General features: G+C 40.0%; 2 protein-coding genes and 1 non-coding gene across 5 annotated transcripts in view; 1 reads left to right on the forward strand and 2 right to left on the reverse strand.

Annotated features, from left to right (window-relative positions):
• Window positions 1-1,642: 1,642 nt before the first annotated feature.
• The window catches only part of LOC103312701 (uncharacterized), a 40,391-nt gene continuing 17,287 nt past the window's right edge, over window positions 1,643-24,746 (reverse strand). Inside the window, exons 3-4 of the mRNA XM_008194069.3 lie at window positions 5,597-6,309; window positions 1,643-4,414 (exon numbers count right to left, since the gene is read on the reverse strand). Coding sequence (XP_008192291.2) covers window positions 1,704-4,414; window positions 5,597-6,309 — 3,424 coding nt within the window. The 3' untranslated portion in view covers window positions 1,643-1,703. The remainder of the gene's footprint in view (window positions 4,415-5,596; window positions 6,310-24,746) is intronic.
• Window positions 6,391-14,076, reverse strand: LOC664517 (interferon regulatory factor 2-binding protein 2). 3 transcript variants are annotated; one of them, XM_008194067.3, is made up of 4 exons: window positions 13,133-14,076; window positions 8,610-8,861; window positions 8,268-8,560; window positions 6,391-8,016 (listed from the first exon to the last, which is right to left on the reverse strand). In XM_008194067.3, the coding sequence occupies exons 1-4, from the start codon at window positions 13,950-13,952 to the stop codon at window positions 7,891-7,893; spliced, it is 1,491 nt and encodes a 496-aa protein (XP_008192289.1). In that variant the 5' UTR covers window positions 13,953-14,076; the 3' UTR covers window positions 6,391-7,890. The 3 variants fall into 3 exon arrangements, with proteins under 3 accessions (XP_008192289.1, XP_008192288.1, XP_975609.3); XM_008194066.3 differs by having other exon boundaries at window positions 8,268-8,551; window positions 8,610-8,873; window positions 13,133-14,075; XM_970516.5 differs by having other exon boundaries at window positions 8,610-8,873; window positions 13,133-14,074.
• Window positions 14,364-24,197, forward strand: LOC107399012 (uncharacterized). Its single transcript, XR_010335522.1, has 2 exons — window positions 14,364-14,857; window positions 24,001-24,197. It is a non-coding gene; the product is annotated as an uncharacterized LOC107399012 (transcript).

Raw genomic sequence — 24,746 nt, forward strand, 5'->3', positions numbered from 1 at the left:
GGAAACGTGTCGTTTCCACAATCACTTCTACAATAATAAAGTGGGTAATAACAAAATAAATTGATTGTTATTACACGAGCGAAGACGGAAGTGGTACTTAGAGGACTCAAAATTTTCATGTTGTGCCATATATGGATGTATGGTTTTGTCATAAATACATGTTTCACAGCTTCGTAATCAAATTGATTAACTTTTAATTTGAACTTTGGTTCAATAATGCCAAGTTATTTTGCATTTCCGGTCTTGGCCAACAATGGGGAAGTACCTAATAGTTTCATTCCGATGGCATCATTGTTTTGGCAAATTGTTGAGTAAAACCTACTTCAAACACTGCTTTTTATTTAAAAATGCAAATAGTAAAATGGTGGTGATTCAGCTTCCAAATTCCGCTTTAAATTTAACTTTAGTTTTCGAGTATTCAAAAAAAAAATTTAATAACATCCTACTACGGCGAGATTTTTGGAAAAAAAAATTATGCTTTAAAATTGACTTCTAATGTAATGGCGTTGTTTTTAAAGTAGTGTTATATTTAGTAAAAAAGTAAATAAAATCGCAGTGATTTTTGAATAAACTATTATTTTTTTTAAATTTGGAACGCTTGGTTCCATACTTTTCCCCAACTCGGTAAACTACGGATATGTAAACGTTAGGATATAAAATGACGTACACATTAAACGTTCCCGTTCTCCATAGTTCCGTTAATGTCGCCAGAGAGCGCAGCTGTTCCATTACCATCTAAGTTTTCAACGCTATGAATTTAAAAAAATGGTTATATTTGCACAACGGTTTGCACAAAGCAAACAAAAAAGACAGGTAGATAGAGCATTAAATTCTCAATAGTAAGAAATTAACATAATGCAATAAATTTATCGTAAACTATATTCAAAAAAATTTCAAACTTATACCAATTTGCACGCTGCCATTTATTTTTCAAAACGCTGCGAATCCGGTTACAGATGCGTGAAAAATGTTAGAAAAAAAGTTGAAGACAATTAAATTTCCTACAAAAAAGTCAGCGAGACCATTGTCCTATCTTCAACCATTTAGGCCCCAAATTGGTTCAAAGACGGACAAGCGTATTGGAAAGTTAATAATTTACACCCAAACCGTTGAAGATATAAATTGGGGTCGGACTTCTCTACAACTTTGTTACTCTGCTGTACCACATATTTTTTCGGTTCAGAAAATTCTGCGATCAGTATAAATCAGGAGGATACAGATTAATACTTGTGGCAAATGTCTGTCAAGGTCATGATTAATTTATTATATTATTTTTTTATTTCTTTTACTGTTTTATAAGTTGTAAACACTTGATGCATATACAATAAGAAGCACTTGGTTTGTTTATTCTTGCTGCTTTGTAATAACTTGCAGTGGGTATTTCCACAAGTCCACCTACATATTTTATGTTTGATCAGTTGATCACTTTGATAGGTCTTAGAATAAAATATTGCATAAGTATTTGCTTTTTACGTACGTTTTAAATTATTGAAACGGCGTCGTTTTCTTAGGGTGATTAAAATTAATAAGGAAGGTAATGATTCATAAATAGTGATTAGTCCAGTATGAAATGACTCTAGCTGTAGGGAACTTTTTTTAAGTAAAAAGGAGGTAATAAGAAAGTCAATAAACAACACACAAAGCAGTGGGAAAAATATATTTAACACAACTCTTGCACAACCAAATTTAACAACACTTCGAATTTACTTCTTACTGCTAACAGGCGACGTAGAAGTACTATCATTACACGACACATTATGATGCTTTTGCAAATAATACGAAACCCACTGATTATACTGCGTTCTTTGCCTCGCGATTCTCCACGGCTTATCTCCCAGATCATCACACTTCTTCGCATACCGCATCACCCCCTTACTGAGCTTCTTCCTGTCAAGCGCATACCGCACCGGCCTTATTTCCCCAATACTCGCACTCCTGCACTTAATTTCCCCTTCCGAAATGGATTCATCGAGCGGATTGGGCGTAGGATCGCTCTGCGAAGTCTGAATCTTCCTCGACGGTTCAAGAATCCGCCCCAAAACGCGCCGATAAAACGGCAGATTTCTACCAGCTCGCAAGGAGCGATCCACTCCTTCCCCAGCTTCGCCCTTCGGCTGGACCAGACTCATGAACACGTCTTTATGGCTTTTCTTCTCCAGATGTAAGGCATTCTGCGCCATCTTCTGGAAGTGCTGCAAGCGCTTCATTTTCGTAACGTCAGACAGGGTTGAGACATTGGACGCGTTTACAAAATTTTCAGGCTTATCCGGACTTTCGGGAGCATCGGTGTATTCGTGCGATCCCACAACTTTTTCCTTCGATTCCTCGTCTAGGTCGTTCAGTTCTTGCAATTCTTTCATTGTGGGGAGTTTTACTGTAGACCAAGTGCTGGGGTCTGACTTCGGGAAACTGGCGGTACTCTTCAGTTTGTTCAGCTGTTCTTCCGACGTTCCGGTTAATCCCCGGATGAAGCAAGCCACAGTGCTGGAATCTTCAAGTGGTTCTTCCTCACTGCTTGTTGAGGATTCGTCGGGTGATAAAGAAACTTGGATGTTTCTGTCGGTTTTTTTCCCTTTTCTTACGGATCCTTGCGATTTCACACTACCTTTGACGCTATCAGTGTCAGGGACTTTTTCCAAAGGTGGTATCACTTCGCTTGTTTTCTTCTCATTGACGTCGGTTTTCGACACCGGAACACTTCCGTTTCCTTCTTTAACACTCTTAACGGTTTGGACTGAACTCTCCTTACTGCGAGCTATTGAGGTTTCACGGGAGCGTTTTGACGGATTTGGTGATGTTTTCAAGATCGGAGGACTGACTCGTGGTGGTGAGCCAGCATTTGAGTAGCTACTGCTACTGCTACTACTACTGGGAGAGTTCTTTTTGCTGTCTTTCTTCTTCTTTCGCTCACTGCTGCTAGTGCTACTACTACTATCAGATTTTTTGAGTTCTGGTGAAGGCAAAGGCCTCTTCTTAGTTTTAAAATCGCCTTGCTCACTTGGACTTATGATGGACTGACTGATACTGGTAGCGTCCTGAGCCTGATGTTCATTCAGCAAGTTCAAAATATCGTTCATGTTAAACACAGGACCGTTGGTATTACTTTGGTTGTCTTTAACTGGTGCTTCCAAAGGATGCAACGAAGCAGCTGCAGATATAGGCGGCGGACTTTTCCTAGAACCACTCCTTTCTGAAAGGTCTGTAGTCGATCTCAATGTTCTCTTAAGTTTACCGATTGATTCTACAGAAGGAGCTGAGATTTCAACACGTTCTTCTTCCAAGCTGCTTCGTTGCGAAGTTGGCGATCCGGGAGAAAATTGCGACGTTGGCGTTCGATCAGACAGGTCAAAAGAACTAGATTTTGGCATATCGTCCGAGTCGCTTGGTTTCTGAGACATTATATCATTGTATAACGAAGTTTTGCTACACTGTGTTGATCGTGTTTTATAAAAACCAAAATCCCATGGAGATCGTCCATGTTCGTAAGTTGGGGCTTTCTTATCTAAACTTTTATCTGAAGCCGGAAGTCGTTCTGGTCTATCGTACCTCCGCTCAGAATCTGAAATACTTTTGGCCCTTTTACGCGTTATGGTCGACAACGAAAGTTGCGAGCCTTTCGGCACTTCGTCCAAGATTTGAAACGATCTGAACAAAATTAAAGCATCTTCTGTTAGCCCCGAAGGCCTTGGATTTCTAGATATTCCACTTGGTGTTTGTTTAAGCATATCAGACGATTTTGTTAAAGTCGTATGGCTGCTTGGTCCCGCTCGTCGATACAAACTGGGTTCATACATCCCCTGTAAAGGGTGGCCAGATGAAAGTAACTCTTCTTGGGTACTTTCCCTTGTAATAACACCCTGAGGATGTTGACACCCATCATCCATAAGACCACAATCAATTGGACACAAGTGTTCCATAATTTCTTTATATACGATATTCGATCCTTTTTCAACAGAGCGACTGCAAGGAACCAACTCTCTTGAAGTCCCAGGCGAATGCTTACAACTGACATCCTCAAGTTTACAATCAACTGGACATAAATGTACTTTAACTTCCTCATACCCCACATTCACGCGTTTTTTAGCCATGTGGTTAACAACACTTCCTGTTGGTTTAATACTCAAATTGAGAGTTTTTTGCATTACTAAACTTCGAGGAATGTGCACTGGAGGCATTACATGAATCGATAGTTTCGATGTTTTCTCAGTTGAGATTTTTCGCGTCGGAGATTTAGGTTTGGGAGTTGCAGGAGTGCCAACGCTGCTCATTTGAGATTGTCTGTCCATTACGATACTTAAAAAGCAACCAACATCACTGGTTGAACTCCCATCAGGCGTTTCTCCCGATGCAGAGTCGAGGTGCTTTTTTTGACCTTTTATCTTTATCGGACTACTAGCTCTCTCAATTTTCTTAGCTGTTAAAGAAAAAACCGTTTTATCTCGGTACTGTACTGTAGAGTTTAAGGGCCGCGTCCAATTTTTTCTCTACTTGTAAATAAACTACTATATTTCCACAAAACTAAAATTTAAAAGGCAAGAAAGGCAAATAGATTTAGAATTTAAAATTTGACATTTGTTAACGCAACGTAAATAGAAACTTTATGAAACGAGCCTTGGCGAGTGTTTAAAGGGTACGAGTGTCTTAAAACCCAATAAATACGAATTACATACACTACTTTTTTCTACGATTCGACCTGTTAAAGTAAAAAAATTACATTTTTTATTAAAATGTCAAATTTATTTTTAAATGTAAGGCTCAAGGCAATCTAATAGTTGCTGCCATGTTACAAGGTATGGTAGTAGAAAAAAATTATAACTTTAAAAGATAGTATTGTTTTCAAATAAATTATAGGCTGCTTCGTCTAAATCCTACATTACAGGTATTACGACATTCAGTATCTAATGATTAAATCCGAAAAATTTAAAATTTAAACGGTAATCTATTCTATTTTAATTTAATTAACAGAAAAAACTAACTGTAAAAAACAGTTATTTTTATAGTTTTCAAATAGTTGCTGTGTATTTTTTTGTTAGACGTACTCATCCAGGTACCATGAATCTTATTAATAAAAATAATAAGCACAGTGTTTTTATAATTTTAAACATTAAAACTCCTAACAAATAGTTCCATAAATGTGTGGTTGCTTTTATTGATGACCATTTTTTGGTCGCATTGGCTCACCCTTGTTTCCAAATTTGTTATAAGATAAGGCGACCCTATTAGACAGTTGCTGAACTAAACGATCCTCAAAAAGTGTATAAATTGTGTCCGAGCTAAGTGGTATGTGTATAAACTAAAAATCCTTAATTACATCTTTACAGATGAATTGAATTTCTTAGTCTTTTTTTACTCAATTTATTTTTCATTCGTAAAACCTAATTGGAAATAAAAAATGTCAACTCTGGAAGAAAAGTATCAGCTTTCATATACTGTTTTTAAAATTTCATTTAGTTTTGTCACACTCAAATATTATCGGATTTATTAAAGACCTATAATTGCCATATGCTTTACTATGCGGCAACTTTAAGTTAAATTAAACAATAAATTACTAGAACTTGCAGAAGCAAAAAAATGATGTTTATTTTCAAATACAAACCTGGAGGTTGCGGCTCATGTTTCTTGGTTTCGGTTTTAAACGCCATGTCGGTTTCTGAGCCCTCCGAAATCGCATTTAGTTTCGTCTGCAAAATTTCCATACTTTGCGAAATATCTGTTCGAATACTATCCTTTTCAAAATGATCTTCAACCAGTGTTGGCCTAGGTATGAACACCTGGTGTTTAGAACCCGAGAAACGCTCGTCTTTTCTAACTCCTGTTTTCCTATACCCCTCTTTTGTCACTTCAGTAGGCGGTTTGACAACAATTATACTTTCTTTTTTTTTCGGTTCTGGTGCAATCATTTTTTTAATCGGTTCTTCTCTGATAATTTTCTGCCGCTCTTCTCGGATTGCTTTCGTTTTTGCTTCTTCTACTAGTTTTTTTACCACACTTTCGGAAAAAGTAGGTTCTTGTTTTTGTATTTCTTTTGTAGGCGGCGTTTTTTTCTCTTCGATAGGTTTTGGAAACACATGTATGAGTTGTCCAGCTTGTTTTACTGGTTGACGCTGAATCTGGGGCTTTTTGTGTTCGGGAACTTTATGGATACCCTTGCCAATATCTCTCAATGCGTTTCTAACTTTGTCGATTAAAAAATTCGCTTCTTGGAGTTTCTCTTCGAAGTTGATGTCCGTCGCTCCTGGACACGAATCCAGGTCGGTCGAGGAGGCAAACGACGCTTTCGAGCGCCACAACGTCTCACAGGGTTTACACCTGTGGAAAAAAAACGTCCAAAATCTCATACGTTACGGTTTTTTGTTGGTTTGTCGAGGAAGTGTAAATAAAAAAGGCATAGACATTGATTATCTCATTTTATTTGACATCCACTAACAGCAAAGATTATACAAGCTTTCCAAACAAATTAGATGTCAGTTGTTATACAAATTAACAACTACAAAATGTACAAGATTGACATTGTCAATACAAATATCTGTGCATTTATCACAAATTTCAAAACTCTCAATGTTACAAGTCCTCTATTTTAGGGCCAAAGAAGTAAAAATGTAATCCCTCACTTCTGATGGACGTGAAACTCACAATATTTCAGGGGTGGCAACGCTACGCAAAAAATCACAACAGTGTTAAAAATTCGTTGAAAAGTTCGCGACCTGCTGCGAGACCTTGCGTAACGTTTGCGAAAAATCCAAGTGGAGCGGTTGCTTCTGTCAATGAATGGGGTTAACAATGTCGTTTTAGGGTAATACAAGTATTTATTTACAAGGTCTATACAATAATTCAATGTGGTCGTTTCGTTTGAAGCTTTGTTTAGGAAGAATAAACTGATTTAAAGCGACTGATGGGAAATGAAAAAATTTCTTGAACTGTTCTATTCTCACTAAACAAGCAAACAAATGTGAGGAGACCTTGAACATTAAACATGGTATAAATATACAAGTTAAATGTTATTTTAATCAAGGATTTTCTTTAATTATCGTTCTTACAATATACCAGCGAGTTTTGAGTTCCTATAAATGAAGTGTGAGACACTTCACGTTTTGACTAGGTTACTTTCCATAAATTAAAAAAAGCCATGGCCCAAGTGTACCATTAATAACGAAGTTTCTAAACTAATAAGAACGGCATTTTTAAAATCTGGTCGATTTTCATGTCGTTAAATAGCTGATGAATATACAATATTTACAGCTTTTCAGTAAGAGGCCTTTTATAGTATGAATAGTTTTAAACGAAAAAATAAAACGTAGTCATACTCCAAATAAATAAATTTCACACTAACAACTAGACAAGTAGTTTGTTACAAAAGGTATAAATCCGTACTGGCTAGTTGTGCGTATTAAATTTATTCCTTCAAGACTAAACTAACTTAAATAATATATTTTGTACATTTTTTGCAAATTTTAGCACGATTTTTATGTACAATATTTACAAAGTAAAACGTCCAATACACAAATCAGAAGAAGTTTAGGCAGAAATTGACTTGAAACAAATAAACAAAACGAAATCTTTTCACTACCCGACTCTTTTATATGTACATTTTCGGCGACGTTAGCCATGTTTTTTTTTTGTTTTTACTTTTAATTCGGTGGGTACACAATCATAAGACGGACAGATGGACGATTCGTCCAAGATAAAACTAATATATTCGACACAGCCTTCTTCGCTTCAATTTAACAATCAACCGTTAACCGACAAACCGTATTTTTTACTAATCCACCATCTTCAGACTTTCGCCAGCAACTTTTCAACAAATCATCTCTTTCATTTTGTAAAAGAGACATGTCTCGACTGTTGTCGAGTTAAAGAGAGCCTCGTACTTCGTACTTAGCACATCCAATATTAAGTCTCCCGCTCTTTCTTCACTTTGTACTCTTCGCCGAGTATCGTCGCTATTTCGCCTTGCATAAATGCCCACGGCACGTTCGAGTTCGCTAATGGGCACTTTTCACCACTAGGGCAGTACACCTGCAACAAAAACGCAATTTCTAGCATGGCAACAGCTGCTTTCCTATTTATTTATTTACATATTTTATTGGCGATTCGCGGAACGATTATACCACGAAACAATGAAAAAACAAAACAATTATTATTAATCCCAATTACGGAACTACTTTCGCATTACTTGTTATTTACACACTGCAAACGCGACGTGACCTTTATTCGCTGCGACGGTCAATAAACCCGCTATCAAATTTGCCGACATTGGAGAAAATTACCTCAGAGCCAGCCCCTTGTCTCTTGATACTCTCGCGACTGCAAGGGAAACAAAACTTGTGGTGAGGTACAGACGGGCACTGGACAAAGTGCGTGTCTTCCAGTCTCTCCTGGCACAGAGTGCACTTCAAAGTGGCCGTGGTGGCCGGTGCTGTGGGGGCGACGCTATCGCCACTTCCGGTCATAGACTCGGCATTAGGCCCCATAACGCCCCCAGCTTCCGTCGAGGTGACCGTGGTCGAAGACACGTGGCGAGAGCCCGACGATCTCCTGCCACTCGACGAACCTACAAGATCTTAATTTCATAAATTTTTAATACACCTCTCGGGGGCTTCACACACTACCTGTCGAATTCGGCGAGTGTTGCGACCCTCTCGAGGCCGATCGAGGGGCTGCACTGCTCGGGGGGCTCCCGCCGGCCGATCGGGGGCTCCCCGGGGGTAAATTATCAGCCACTGACATAAGGGCCGCCATGGGGCTTTGGCCCGTACCCCCGGATTGCTGGGTTTGCTGGGTGGTACCAGCGTTGGGGTCGGGGGGCGAACCCGTGCGGTTGTTCAAGGGAGACCCCGAACTGGAACCATTAGCACTCGCCACTGAAACGGGGACTAAAAATGAAAACATCGTTAATTTTGTTGGAAAACGTGACTTCATGTTATTGTTTTAAGCGGAAATTTGTTTATGGCGTGATTGTGTAATTTCCCACGAGTTGTCTAATGTTACTTAATTTTTTACAGAGGACATTGGTTGACCTAGACCCTTTATCCTTGGGCAACAAAAAAAAACTCTCCATTGTGTAGTTTTATCTTTATTCTCAAAATGTAACGGTCGTTAACCCCGAATAAATTAAATTTAATATTTAGAAAGTGTTGAAGATAACACGTTAGTTACAAAACAAGACTAAATAAACTAGGGAATTTTTTACGAGTAGTAATGAAAATTTTTGCGATTAATTAATCATTGTTTTTTCGGCAAACGAAAGCGTCAAAAATACGAATGAGTAATCCTGCAATTAATAAATATTTACACACTGAATAAAAATTATGAACTATGGAACCAAGAGGTTTTTGTTTGAACTATTTGCCTTCAGAAAATAACTACGTCTAAACTCCACACAAGAAATATTCATAGTTCTAATAATGACAGTTATCTGAAAATTTGTAAAACCATTAACAGTTAGGTCCTGATCAATAAAAATTTTCATCGTGGCGGCACTTCTAAGATTTTTTTAAAATTTTTCGATTTGCATCATTGGCCTTTTTTGAAAATTCCTTAATTCTTTTGGACTTGAAAGAGAACGTTAAGAGCTTTTCTTATGTGATAAGTATACGGAATGTTTAATACAGATCGTAGCAAAATTAAATTTTCTTCTACTTATAGTAAAATAAAAATTCGGGCATTCAATTCAAAAAAATCAACTTACAGCTTTTCAAAAGTTGTCCAAAAATAACGTTAAGATATTAAGCTTTGTAAACTTTTTTTCCAATCTAGAACAGACTGGAGGCAAGGTTTCTTTTTTTGATTGTCCAAATACGATTTGCAAAACTCTAAAAATGGTAATGTACTCATGTTTTGAAAAAGAAAAAGTGTTTATTCAGTTTAAATGGTAAAATTTCTTCGAAAAATAACTGAATTTAATTTGAGCATGATCTTGTTTCATGGTGGCCTGCTAATTAAAAAATGGCAAACATAAAAGAATTCAAAAATTTTATTCATTCTTAATGATTTTCTCAAAAAAGAACTAGTTTAACCAACAAAGAACACATAGTTTCATACTTTCTCTGGAACGAATTAAAAAAAATTATAATTGATACGTAAAAACCAAAAATACTCATTAATTTTTTTAACAAAAACTTTATTGAAATAAGAGAATTTTAGGTCAAAAATGGTAAAAATCTTCAATTTTATATCTTATCGAAAATGAGATGAAAAGAGCTTTTTCTGGGTTTCTAATTAAATATCAATATTTTATTATAACAAATAGCATACCGTCTGAATAGTACCTTCTAGTTTAAAAAAAATACAAGTTTTTGCTTAAAAACAAGTAGGTGTAAATCGTACTACAGCTGATGAATATTCACAGTATGCAAAGGACAACAATTCTTTTAACGATTAGATCGACCTTCTCCGCGCAATTATTATTCAAGAAACATCCAATGAGTCACCAGCGACAATTTTACCTAAAGCGCACTATTGAAATCAGTTTACATTATTTGTAAATGCGAATGCAAAAATAGAACCTCGAAAACAGGAAAAGCAATAGAACAACAATCGCCTATCATTAAAAATTTCACGATAAACATTCACCGAAAAGGAAATAAACACGAAATTCGGCCATGAAAAAAATTCCTTCCATTAGCCGTCGAATTTCCGGAACGCTCCGATAAATTCCTCGGATATATGCGTGATAAACAAAAACCGAAGATGCACGTGAAACGTGGCCGACGTGGCAACGTCGCGCGTGACGCCATTTCCGTTGCCTGCTGTTAAAAATACGTAACGCTTGAAAAAAAAACTTGTGGTGGTCACATTCTCAGTCGTCGGACTATAACGAACGCTAGCGATCACAGCCGAACGCTAAAATTGTCACGATTTACGTCACGAGACGCACGAAACGAGGTCACGTGAGTGAAACACGTCGACGTTGCCGCGGCGACCGCCATAATCCCGGATCCGGCGTTGCCAAACCGTTTCGTGATCGGAATTCCTCGACGATTTGTTCCGACATTTAAAACTAATTGATACGAAACGGTGGTACTGGAATGACAATGGCGCGACCTTTACTATCAACGTTACGTAAAAAGTTGGGCGACATTTGCCGTAGATTCCTACATTACACAACTCCCGAAACGTGGAAACAAGGGAAGAGCACCTGCGAGACGTGTTTCGCGCTTAATTAAAACACCATCAGTTTACAGGTGCGATGATCGAACAAAGGGCCGGATGATCGGGAAAAAAATCGATGATATCTGGTTTCCTTTGACCCAGAGGGAGAGGTCCCCTACGTGCAGACGGTACAGGTGTTTGATACCGTTCCTTCAAGACTATTATCTATTTCCTCACGAGACAGATGGCCAGGAAGGAAATGCGACCATCTGTCCGTGAAAGAACAGAGGATTTCTTTCACAAGGACAACGGACTGTTTAACCTAATTATTGTGGATAGACCCGCATATACCTGGGACAGATGGGACGTGTAATATCTATGCGCTGTTACATTTACATAACAAGATTAAGGCGCATCACGTGACGAGTATATTATTAAAACTCGTTTTATTTACTATGGACATGCGAACAGGTGTGTTGCAATGCATCGTATTCTAATTATCGACATGCAAACCTGTCTTTTCCGATCTAATAACTTCAGAAACTCGAAACTTGGCAAGAATTTTTCTTGTGGGAAGCACACAAAGAGTAATAAAAAAAAACATAACGACAGAATGAACAAAACACCAATTGTTACGCCAATTTGAGATAACAGAGTTTATTTATTAAGAACAATGAGCAATTAAAAGCCCCACGTTTTATTATGTCCGACCTGATTTAAAGCAATTGATTTGACATAAAACTGAAATCGGTTAGGTCACCCCCTAATGAATTTGAAATGTCACTCGTCGTTTTATTCCGATTTTAATTAACAAAAACAAAGGCATGATTCACGTCTTTATCGCGAATTAACATTACAAACGAATCAAACCCACGTCGAAAGACGGGTTTCGTTTCTTTTCTGCAATCGACAGATGCAACTCGAGGGTTGATCCGTGGGAAACTAACCAAGGTCACTCCGAACGCTAGACTGGTTTATACCATACGGCCGTTCTTGCAGCAATTATTATTTATCGAACAGGTCTCGTCGTGTGTGGTAGGCATCAGTAATGAACTCTATTGTGAGAAACCGATCGATTTTATTAAATTTCCATGTCGCAGGTAAGCATACACATATTGTTGCTCGTCCAGTTACCACACGAACCGAGAAAAATTTGCAATTTAACTGTTGTAGCCTATTGCTGCGTTTAATTTAACGGATTCTACTTAATATTGTTCCTATAAGTAATGGCTTCATCCCAGTTATCATTTACCCGTGAAAGGGTAACTGGGACTGCAGTCTACCAGGAAATGGGAACGCATATGAGCTAGGTAATCTAGCGCCTTGGCCGAGGTTCCCACCGGTACCACCCGAGGGTAAAAAAAGAAATCCGATCGGTGTCAGAAACGCAACGGTAAACAGAGAAAAGGGGGCCAAGTGAGCCGGAGCTAGGCCAGGTAAACATCCATTAAAAGCATCTTATCTTCTGGGAATGCCTCGTTTGTGAAAGCCGATGTAGTGACGTAGTCAGGTATAAGAACCGGTCGTACGAGACAGACCGACAACCGGTCTTGTGCGTGTAGCTCTCGACTACAACCCAAGATCCGTAATCCATTTGGCTCGTTGACTGCTTTTTTACGTCACAAGGTTGACTCTGCGACTAGTGAAAGCGTGTGCAGTGTGCACACACACACAGACGCCAAACTTTTGCACAATGGAATTTCGAAATTCGAAGCCGTTCACCTTTCTTATCACTGGACGAAAAAGGGGCTCGGTTTATTTTTATGACCGAGCGGACGTGTCAACATGCAGCTAGCTATAGCGCTGCTTTCCAAAATAAACATTACGTAGGCAACGCATAGAATCGGGATCACGACGGATGGAACGCGTTCCCCTTTAAGCCCAACGTTTTGAATGTCAAACGCTTCCCCAGGTTTGTTTTCGAAAAGCGGCCGATTTATGTTGATGTGTAGCGTCATCGTTACGTGTACAGAATAGCGTGACGTCACGCGAGTCTCCTTTTTGGAAGGAGTTAACCACCTCATAATAGATTGATCCTCACCATTGGGTTTGAAGGCGGTGGCGGTGTCGAACGAAGCCGTCCTGAGAGGATGTTTCTCCTGCTTGAAGGTCCTCTCCGTCGAAACGACGAACGGTTGCGCCAGCGAAACCGCCGGAAGTGATTCGCCTCTAGTCAGCGGAGGTCGAACCGCATTGCTGTGCTCCTCCACCGACATCATCCTCTTAGCTCCATTCATATCGCCGTTGGCGTGATGCAAGCCGTGATGATCATCATCATCAGCGGCGGACAAGCCCCGTTTCAAGCCCTGCTGCGGCAATCCGGGCCTGCCATTGGCCGAATGGTGATGACTCTGGAGTTGGTGATGGGCCAAGTGCGTGGCTGTGGGCAGCCTGACCGTAGGTCGTGCAACTAACGCCTCAGGCTCCTGTGTGGTCTCCATCTGTTGCGGTCTGGGTATGGCCGTTCCGCGGGGCGGCAGCGGCTGCTGCTGGGCTTGGTAGTCCGCCAACATCCCGGAACGCGGATGGTGCAAGCTGTACGTTCCCGAATGGTGCGTGGCGGGTTGTTGTCGGCTGGACGTCGCCACCACTTCGCCGTTCTGGTGCTCATGGCTGGAGGCGGCCGTCCGGTGGCTCTTATGCGAAGCTGAGCGCTGCTCTTGGAAGCCATGGGCTCGTTTCATCTGCCGTGCCGTCTCCAGGACGATCTCGATCCTGTCGGCGCCTTCGTAGTTGACGCACCCTCGACAGACGGGCTCGGAGAAGTCATGGACCATGGCCCACGGCATCCTGGGCAGGTCGCACAAGTAGCAATGCTGACGTTTCGCCTGCTGCATCTGCATGACCGACATCTTCACCATCTAATGATTATTTCCGTCACTGCTTTTTGCGGAACAAACTACTGTCACTACGGACACTACGACATAGTCGCGGACACACTCTGAGCACATCCAAACACTGCTGCTGCGCTAGAACTAACTGAACCCGACGATCAACGCAACGACAACGGTAACGGGGCCAGGGGAGAGACACTCGACTGGCTCGGTAATCGTTAGCTTGATGACGTCACGAGGCACTGAACACCAATAGCAATAAGGTCTACGTCACAGTTTGCGCGCGCTGCATTCGACGACTGCTGGCTGGAATAAATCCCATCCGAAATGAAAGAACAGCAGAACCAACAAGAGTCACTTCACTTGACTACAACGTAAATTAACAAAAATAACAGAATCACGCTTGGCCGACCAACCTGTCTCCGACGGGAGGTCGGACAGTCGACTTGACCTGAATTCCGCGCTGCGTCTATTCAAAAACTGACACCTTCTTATCAACCCTTAACCATCGCCAAGTCACATCCTTTAAGCAAATGACGCACTCCTTAACCTTTCGTGCCATTTTCACAGGACACAAGCACGCAAACGCACAATTCGTGCTTCCCTTCGAACGTTCCTCATTTTTACCCCGTTCTAGTTATTAGCCTAGGTCACGAATTTACTATTCGATACTTCGTTCATGTAAAAATAACACCGTCGCCGCCAACATTCTAAACAATTATTACTACCTAAGGAGTAGAAATAATAACTTGCTTTATACTATAAGAACACGAACTTAACAAAAAATTAAAATTTTCACACAATAAAAAATATCAAGTTGAAGTAAAATGAACATAAAATGTTCGCTTCTTAATTTTTTAGATTGTTTATCATCATCATTGGAAGTTTCTTGAAATAATGGTTGAACAAATTGTAGAAAAACACTTTTAGTAGTAGCAAAAAATCACTGCCCTTTTAGTGTTTGATGAAGATTATTTTATATTTGTATTTTATTTATTGAAGAACGATTAGTCATAATTTCGAAGAATTACATTCAGTAGCCCACACAAAAATATGTTCAATGGAACTATGTTTTATAGGCGAAATGTCTACAGTCAGTGTCGATTTATTTAATTATTTATTTTTAATTTTAAGAATTCTAATATGTAAAAATAAAGCAAAATACAAAGAAAATCGTTGAACAAAAAATCGAGACATTATTATTAACTAAAGTGATTACAACATATTTCAAAATAGCGTTGGTCTTTAGTAAATACCGCTTTAAATACTGATTTCTCCTTAAATATCACGGTGTTTTCTAACGTATATCTACGATTTTCGTTAATTTTTGTTAAATCATAATACGTCACAATATAAACGGAAGCACATTTTGGATTAAGTCCCAAAGCTACGACAAAGCTATGTTTACAAAATATCATGTCGAATTTTGAAAAATCGTCGGTGCAAATAAATAGATAGCAAGCCTCTCGATATTCGATCAGCGATAGCGTAAATATATCCAGAATTCAACAAAATATGTTTGTGTTGACGACAAAACTTCATAAATAATGTAAAAAAACGTCGAGTTATCAATAGTTATGTCTATCACTTCGCGTGGAATAGTTGCGCATCTAAAATTAGCTTACTGATAAACATACAAAAAATTCAAAAAACTACAGTTAACCTCGCCAGTGCATAATTTCCATCGATCATTACATGATACTCACGTAATTCAAGTTGAATAATTTAAGAGTTATAGCATAAAATCATCACCCCTTTCTTTACATTGCCGGATTATCGTATCTATCGAAACCCAAACAACATAAACATCCTATCACAGAATTTAAAAGAGAAATCCAAACATTTGATAAGTGAAGTGTAAAGATCATAAGGCACGTGAGCCAGCCGTGATACGTCATCTTTGACTTCGTAGTTTATTCCATTCTGACGTAACGACATCTTAATGAAAAAAATAACACTGATACGCTCGATGAGTAAACAACATCGGGGTTCTTGCATATCAATGTTTTGGTGATGACCTGAATCAACACTACGTAAACGGCAGCCACTCCAAACCACACACTCGAATAAATTCAACATTTTTTCCAAGTTGCTAACACCCAGACTGTCTCCAAATCTATGATTTCATTCGAATTGTTTACACAAATATGAATCAACAGACTTGAAAATAATTAAATTGATTTGACCAATTAATTCATTTCGTTGGCATTTGTGATAAATTTCGCAGAAATGGTTTGTTTATGAGCATGACACAGTGCATTTATCTGTCTAAAACTGAGACCAAGCTTTGTCTATTAATGGTGATCGACTAATCAATCACCAGTGTCCCATGGGCGATTTAAATTTAAATGGCTGAATCCATAATTGCGCGGGGTGCATTAGCTTATTTGCATTAAAAACAGGGTGCAGTGAACGCTAAAGAGTGACCGATCGATTTTTGTCTGGTCGTTATCCAACTTACATCCCGGCTATTTAACGACGCAGGCGTTATGACCCCATCTTCGATAACGAGAAGACGCAATGGGGAAAAGTGAACCGGAAATTATTTCCTTTAATTTCCTTCACTTTCGGAAAATCGCCACGATTTTCCCACATCCAGGTTTAATTTTAGCCTGCCCCAAGGCCTGCTCAGTGTAATAAACCCTAAGAGCCCCATTCACATCCTGTGCCTGCACTTGGCGCTGCTTGCTGCTGATATTTCGGTATTTATAAACGCAGGCATGCAACCCCGATTTAGCAACCCCTCTTCGCCGCTATTTTTTCCACAAGGATGTTAAAAACATCGGTGCCGGCGTGGAACGACTGTTTATAGCACGAATGGTTTATACCAGAACATAAAGTCATGAATGGCACGTCTCCAAACGTCATAAATATAAATTTTAATAGCAAACCAAAGGTGCTGGCTGCCAGGCGGACTGTTTATATTCCTGGAAATTATATTACATTTACGTATGTACATTCGTATTTTGCTAATTTTACACCGATGGCTTTTGGCAATTGACCCAACCCATCCGATCTATGTGTATACATCAACCAAACCAAATAATCGGCTATTTCTGGACGCCTATCTATAACTCTTTGATGGCTTTCACTAAAACCACATGTGTCCATTAGAAGCGATAGGACTTATCGCTATGAATTGAGCTGATTTATGGTTGTTAGAGGTGTTCATTTCGATCAGGAGAGGAAAAACAAATTAACCCAAAAAGTGAAGACTTAAAATAAATAACTTCTTTTCTAGAGACTTGATCACGTTCGTTAGCCTCATAAACGTCGAGGAGAGGTCCCGAGAAAAGGGAATTATCCAGGAACTGTTTAGCAAGATGTAAACAATCAAGTCGAGCTAATTGCACCATAAGCCACGTTTAATGCAAACTACCGAGTTATTAAAATAGCGTCGACGCATAATAAAGCGTTGCCAAGGATATTTACAAGTGAATCGATCCTACGTTGGAAGCCATTCCTATTCGAGTAAATGAACTTTTCAAGGGGAAACCGAAGCCGTGACCATGCATCTTACATTCTAAATTAATCGAGGCCCCCAGCAATCCACACTAATCTCAAAATCAATAGATGAACGTGAGGCCTCGCCTCCAAGATGGCAACCCCAAAAAGCCCAAAAAAACAAACACCTTGACCTTAAATTCCACAGATCATATCAAAAATCAATTCGGAATGGAGGTATCGATCCCTCTAAGCACTTCCGTATCGCATATCAGAATGAACTACCTCTCTGGCACCAATTTCTAATCCGTATTGATTTCGAGAATAGGCCAGAAGGTTCTAGAACCCCTCGCTTTTACTTTCTGGAGCTAAATTCGGAAAGACCCTTCAGATCTGAGATTTATTCCAGTCAGAGCCAATCTCGTCTGCAATTCCGTCGTCCTTAGAGTTTTTATCGTTTTTGCGCCAAGAATACGAGGACGCGGTCTTGCTTGCAGACTTGGCAGCGACATTGCAAAAGAAAGAAAAATCCGATGGCGAGCTCTGCACGCATATTTGCAATGCAGCTTGTTTTAAGGTGAGGGGAAGATGCTGGTAAGTGATGGTTTAGGGGAGTCCGAAGGGGACATCTTGGAACCTGTTGGCAAGCGAATCGATCGTCGTGACGTCACAACCGGGACAGTACATTCCAGGGGAAAAATTTACGATTACGGCCGAGTACATTCGGAAGATTTGTAGAGAATTTGCTTATTGTGCAAGCCAGCTGCACGCCCACGCTGCCCGGGAAAGACGCCGAGCGTCCGACGTTATCGACGCCGAGGAGAGCACCACTCACGACGCTTTCGTTTTTGATGCGCTCTCGCGCTTTACACCACATTACTGTTTACACATTGAAAGCTTTTTGAGCAATTCATTTTTTAAAATCATACACTGGGATCTCAATTTTGGGATTGTTTTTGCCCATTCGAAAGAAATGTTTCCTTACTCGGTTAAAAATTGTTGTTTGTTGTACCACATGCACAAACATGCACTTTGATAAAAGATTATGTTAATAACAGAAGATATGAAGACACCAAAAGTCAGTAATATGTAAATGAAATTGAAAGAACAGTGCCTTATTTGTATTTTTTCTATTTTGTTAAAATAGAATGTTTACCCACATCAGTATTTTGTTTACTGAAGCCTTCTTCTGAATAAGAAGATACAAGACAGAGACAGATCCTTGATCCAAAAAGGATCAACAAAATATGGAAAGTGTTACATGATTTTAGATTTTCTAGCAAACAAGAATAGAAAATAATGTTTTTGCAAGTTGTATTTCACGCAAATCAAGAACGGTTCTTGTTCTTGTTGCCTTGGTATTGCCGAGAATCAAGACAAGAGCTCAGTTAATATACCTAACTACCTGCAGATAAGTTGTTTTGCCTTCCAGACCAAACGTAATAGAAAAGGAAGAGTACCAGGAATTCGCAAGAATTCTCCAATTTCATCGAGATCAAGGATTATCAAAATCTTGTCTTGGTTCTTGAATCTTGATTCAAAATCTTGAATTTCAAGACAAGGCAAGAATAGTCAAGATTTTTTGTCAAAATTTGTCACTTTTGATATGAATTCGTAGAATTGTAAGGGATGCTTGGGAGGTCCGAATGGTTAGTGTGTGTGAGGGCTTTTAGGGCGAGTGTGAAAGATGGGAAACATGTGTTAAAGATGAATGCCGAATGTCTGGATTTTTAGAAAATAAGTTAGTCTGTAACTGGCTTTTGTAGAGTAAAGTAAAATTAAAAGGTCCTGTTGAGAAGATCGTAGTTTATTTACCCTATAATCCTGACGTAATAAATTATAAACTATAACTATAACAATTTATCAGAAGTGGGATCGTGAAAAAAAAAATTATTCGTGGAGACTTAGTTTGGTTTTATTAGTGTTAGTTTGTTAGTGGTCAAAGAAATAAAGGAAAATGACGGACGATAAGAATAAAGAAAGCCCGAAGGAAATCATCCCTCAATCAGGACAGGAATTTTTGAACTTAGAGACAATTTTACAATTAGTGAAGGCAGCGGTGAGCGAAGCGTTACAGGCTCAGACAGGGACAGTGGCGGCGGCGGCGGCGGCGGCGGCGGCGGTTGACCAGGAGGTAGCAGGGTCGCCAGACATACAGGAGTTGTCCAGAGATAAGGAGGCGTCGGGGACGCTGGGGTCGTCTGGAAACGGGGTGGTGTCGGAGACAAGTGGCCTGCAGAACAGTCTTCCGTTGGGCCGGGTGGAGGCGCCTGGGGCGTCGAGAAACATGGGGTATTGCGTAATGCCCGATTTAACGCAAAGTTTACGCGTATTCAATGGAAAAGGAGGTGCATCAGACGCATTACAGTGGTTACAGGACATCAAAACCATGGCGGGACGTCAATTTTGGGGTGATGCAATTTTGTTGGAGGTGGCGCGTCAACACCTCGTAGATAGCGCGTTGTTGTGGTATCGATATCACCAGGATACCTTAACAACGTGGGCAGCGTTTGAGATGCGATTCCGCGAAAATTATACGGATCGAAGAACGCTCGCCGAAAGGTTTAGAGAGATGTCGGAGAGAAAACAAAGAACCAGTGAAAGCGCGGAAGATTATTTTTACGCAAAAATGGCGATGTGTCGCGATTTAAAATTGTCGTTCGCGGAAACGAAAGAAATGCTGCTCACGGGGTTGAAGTCCAGGGAAGTTGCGAGATCTCTGCTGACTGTTCGACACGACGATGAGTGGCAGCTTCTTCGTGATTTGAGGAACAATGAACGGTTGGATTTAATTTCGGTTCCAGAGAGGCGTATTTTGCCAGAGAAGAGAAAGTGTTTTCGCTGTGGAGCAGAGGGCCACATTTCTAAAAACTGTAACACTCCGAGAGTGGAAAATAACACCAAATGTTTTCCGTGTTTTAAGTGCGGGAAAATGGGACACTTCGCGCGCGAGTGCCAAGTACCGGGTCGCGATTCGCGAGAAAGACAAGTAGTAGGGCGAAACGAAAATTCGCAACGGGGTGCTACTGCAAACGAAGTGGCGGCGCAAGTAAAGACAATAAATGCTCAGTCGGACAATCTAAAGTATTTTAAGGACGTGAAAATTAACGGGGTGGAAGTTAGGGGTTACGTGGACATGGGAGCGGAAGTTTGTGTCATCCGGGATGATTATGTACCCAAATTAAAACTTATGTGTGACTGGGACAAGAAGAAGGACGTTACGGGCTACGGCGGTGCAGTTACAAGTGTTTTAGGAGCCGCACAGGTGGATGTAGAAATCGACGGCATCAACGCCCAGATCGAACTCCTGGTGGTGCCGAGGGAAACCCAGGAGATTCCAGTGATAATCGGGCATCCATACACCGAACAGCCGCACATCGAAATTGTAAAAACACCTCACGAACTTATAATAAGAAAATGTGAAGAGAACGGTGCGAATAATGCTCCAAGAACGGTTTTGTGGGCGAGTGAGGCGTCTGTAATTCGAAATAACTTCCTGGGGCACATCACAGTCAGGACACAGACACCAGAAAGTACCCTTTGTGTCGAAGGTGGACTACGCGAGTCGGGAGAGTGGGTACCACGATGTGTAATAAGCACAGACAGGAACGGTGACACGGTGTTACCCATTTTAAATATAAGTGGAAAGGACATAAAAATTGTTGAAAATCAAAGTGTTGCGCGAGGGGACGTGTGTCGAGAATATACACATCGGCGAGATGTTAACACGGAACCTATTGACGCGTGTGAAATCAACACTGATTTGGCCGGGAAAGACGCGGAAAAAGTGTTGGAACTTATAAATGATTATCGAGATTTAGTGGCCCGAAATGTTAAGCAAATTGGATGTACGAATCTAGTAGAAATGGACATTGAATTAACAGACGATAAACCAGTTGTCTATCGACCGTATCGTATGTCGTTTTCCGAAAAAGAACAAGTGCGAAATATAGTGCGCGAATTGAAAGAGGCCGATATAATTGAAGAAACTGATTCTCCATTTGCAAGTCCGGTAATTCTCGTAAAGAAAAAGTCCGGGGAAGTGAGGATGTGTGTCGATTATCGAGCGCTCAATAAGAAAACAGTGAAACAGCACTACCCCTTGCCGTTAATCGACGATCAGCTGGATCGACTTCGGGGCCAAATCTACTTTACCTCAGTGGATTTGTCCATGGGATACCACCAGGTACCAATGTCGAGGGACGCGCGAGGTAAGACGGCTTTCATTACCCCTGATGGGGTCTACTGTTTTAAGAGAATGAGTTTTGGGTTAGCGAATGCGCCCTCGCAGTTTCAAAGATTAATAAACATAGTTCTTGGGAATTTGCGATATGACACTGCGATGGCGTATTTGGACGATATTATTATTCCGTCCAAAACTGTAGAGGAAGGATTAGCTAAGTTAAAATTGTTATTTAATAGATTTAGATACGCGAACTTGACGTTAAACTTGCGAAAATGTTTTTTCTTTATGACAAAAATTGATTATTTGGGTTTTACAATTTCAAAAGAGGGTATTGAACCGGGAAGGGATAAACTTAGGGCAGTGGCTGAGTTTCCGGTACCTACAGACGTACACAAGGTCAGATCGTTTTTGGGGTTGGCTAGTTATTTCAGGCGTTTTGTCCGGAATTTTGCAATTATTGCCCGTCCTCTCAGTGACTTATTAAAAAAAGGAGGTAGTTTTAAATGGGGGGTAATACAGCAAAACGCGTTCGAGTCGTTAAAGAAAGCGTTAATGAACAAACCAATCCTTTGCGTTTTCGACACGGGCGCCTATACAGAACTTCATACAGACGCGAGTTCAACGGGGTTAGGTGCCGTGCTTCTGCAGAAACAGAATGACGGAACATTGCGACCGGTGTCATTTTACAGCCGAAAAACGACACCCGAGGAAGCGAAATACCACAGCTATGAACTAGAATGCTTAGCAATTGTAGCGGCACTAGAGAAATTTCGCGTTTATTTGTTAGGGATTCATTTTGTAATTCGTACTGATTGTAACAGTTTAAAATTGTTGGCAAATAAAAAAGATATGCATCCAAGAATAGGGCGTTGGTTTATTAGGTTGTCAGAGTTTGATTATACCGTTGAGTACCACCGGGGCGAAAACAATAAAGTAGCAGACGCCCTTAGCCGAAATGCGGTAGAGGCTGGTCGGGCCGTGCCAGTGGGTGGACTTCCAGATGTCATGGGGATAAAGATAAATACGGATTGGGTAGCGGCATTACAGCGTACCTGCAATGAAACTAAAAGCGTTTTACAGAAATTAGAAGAGGGCGATCAGGCAACGCACTCTAAATTTACGTTATGCAATGGTCGTGTTTATCGGGTAAAAGATGGAAAGTGGCGATTGTATGTACCTGTCGATTTAAGATTTGATATAATTAGTAACGCTCATAGAGAACTTATGCATTTGGGAATAGATAAAACGTTGGACAAAATAAAAGAGAGCTACTATTTTCCAAAAATGCGGGAAGAGGTAGGAAAATATATCAATCGATGCATTAACTGTTTGTATAGTAAGACACCGCGGGGGAGGCAACCGGGAATGCTGCACCCGTTAGACAAAGGCAGTACTCCGTTTCAGGTGGTGCATATCGACCATTTGGGCCCTTTTCCGTCAAGTAAAACAGGAAACAAATACGTATGCGCTATTATAGACGGCTTTAGTAAGTACACAGTATTAAAAGCGCTGCCGGATGTAGGAGCCGAGGGAACTCTTAGTTTTTTGAAAGAATTCGTTTCTAATTATGGAAAGCCCAATAAAATAATTAGCGACAGAGGTACAGCGTTCATTTCGAAGTTGTTCGAAAAATTTTGCGGTGATTGTGAAATCCAACACGTAAAAATTGCAACAGCAAGTCCTAGATCGAATGGACAAGTGGAGAAAGTAAACGACGTGATAATAACATGCTTAAGTACAAGTACGGATGACATAGAAGGTAGTGATTGGGACGAAAAATTAAGCGAAGTACAATGGGCTATTAATAATGCAACCCATTCGGTCACTAAAAGAACGCCTTTTAGTTTGGTCCGGACATACACGCGAGACGGGTTCACTAATAATCCGTTAGCAGCCGAAATACGCGATTTAAATACACGCTTAAATACGGAAGAAGAGCAAAATTTAGTTGCGGATCGGCTGAAAAGAAATGCGGATCGTATGTGCGCGAATTTTAATAAATCGCGGCGTCAGGCTAGGGTTTTCAAGCAAGGGGATTTGGTGTTGGTACGGGCTGAGGTACCGTCGACCGGCCAAAGTCGTAAATTGAGCCCTAAGTATCGAGGACCCTATGAGATTGTTAAATTTATAGGGAATGATAGATATTTAGTGCAAGATATAGAAGGCGAACAACAAAGTAGTCGCTTCTATAAAGGAATTATTTCTGTAGACAGATTAAAATTAGTTAGTAATTTAGAGGAGTAATAATTAAGATAAAGTAGGTTGTACAAGTGTTAAGGGTAATGTTAAATTTTTATCGGAATTTTATTATTAGAAAAATTTGGGGACATAAGTAGAGTGTTTAGTTTCGTTATTTTAAGTTATGGTAAGTGTCATTAGGGGAATGAGTGATTAGATGGTTGGGATGTGTTCTCGAGGACGAGAACATTGTCAGGAAAGGCCGAGTTGATATGAATTCGTAGAATTGTAAGGGATGCTTGGGAGGTCCGAATGGTTAGTGTGTGTGAGGGCTTTTAGGGCGAGTGTGAAAGATGGGAAACATGTGTTAAAGATGAATGCCGAATGTCTGGATTTTTAGAAAATAAGTTAGTCTGTAACTGGCTTTTGTAGAGTAAAGTAAAATTAAAAGGTCCTGTTGAGAAGATCGTAGTTTATTTACCCTATAATCCTGACGTAATAAATTATAAACTATAACTATAACACTTTGTGCAAATTTGTGATTTTTACTGTTTTTAAACTTGACCTGAGGAAAATGTGCGCTACAGAGCCACTAAGCAAAAAAGCAGCCACTTTTGCGTCTATGAAATTCGCTGACATTTCCATAATGAAATAAACAGCAACATCATTGCCATTCATGAGCAAGAAACTGTGATCTATTTGTTTACGTTTTGGGCGAGCAGATGTGCAATGCAATAATACTGCGTGTTATTTTACTTGGTACAAGTTTTCATCGCGAAATTCGTATTTGGTGTTCAGGAAAAAAAATTATGATGTCAACTTTTTAAATAAATTAACGACATGTCAGCGCTCGTGTCCATAAATAATCGATGCGACTTAAATCCATTTAATTTTGATATGCAGATCATGTCGTTTTCGACTAGAAAAATTAATCATTTTTAAGAGCGAAACGAGACATGTCCATAAAGAAAACAGTGGAGGTCTTTATCTTGTAGGTAGCCTTTGACAAAAAT

The sequence above is a fragment of the Tribolium castaneum genome, chromosome 9, assembly GCF_031307605.1.
Source record: "Tribolium castaneum strain GA2 chromosome 9, icTriCast1.1, whole genome shotgun sequence".
In the NCBI taxonomy this organism is placed as follows: Eukaryota; Metazoa; Arthropoda; class Insecta; order Coleoptera; family Tenebrionidae; genus Tribolium; species Tribolium castaneum.

Excerpts from the sequence above, each read along its gene's own strand:
- LOC664517 (XM_970516.5), bottom strand. The coding sequence starts at position 13,952 with ATGGTGAAGATGTCGGTCATGCAGATGCAGCAGGCGAAACGTCAGCAT. Across the intron at positions 8,874-13,132 it reads CACCGCCTTCAAACCCAATG|TCCCCGTTTCAGTGGCGAGT; the intron begins GTGAGGATCAAT and ends TTTCATTTTTAG. Across the intron at positions 8,017-8,267 it reads GACAAGGGGCTGGCTCTGAG|GTGTACTGCCCTAGTGGTGA; the intron begins GTAATTTTCTCC and ends TTTTTGTTGCAG.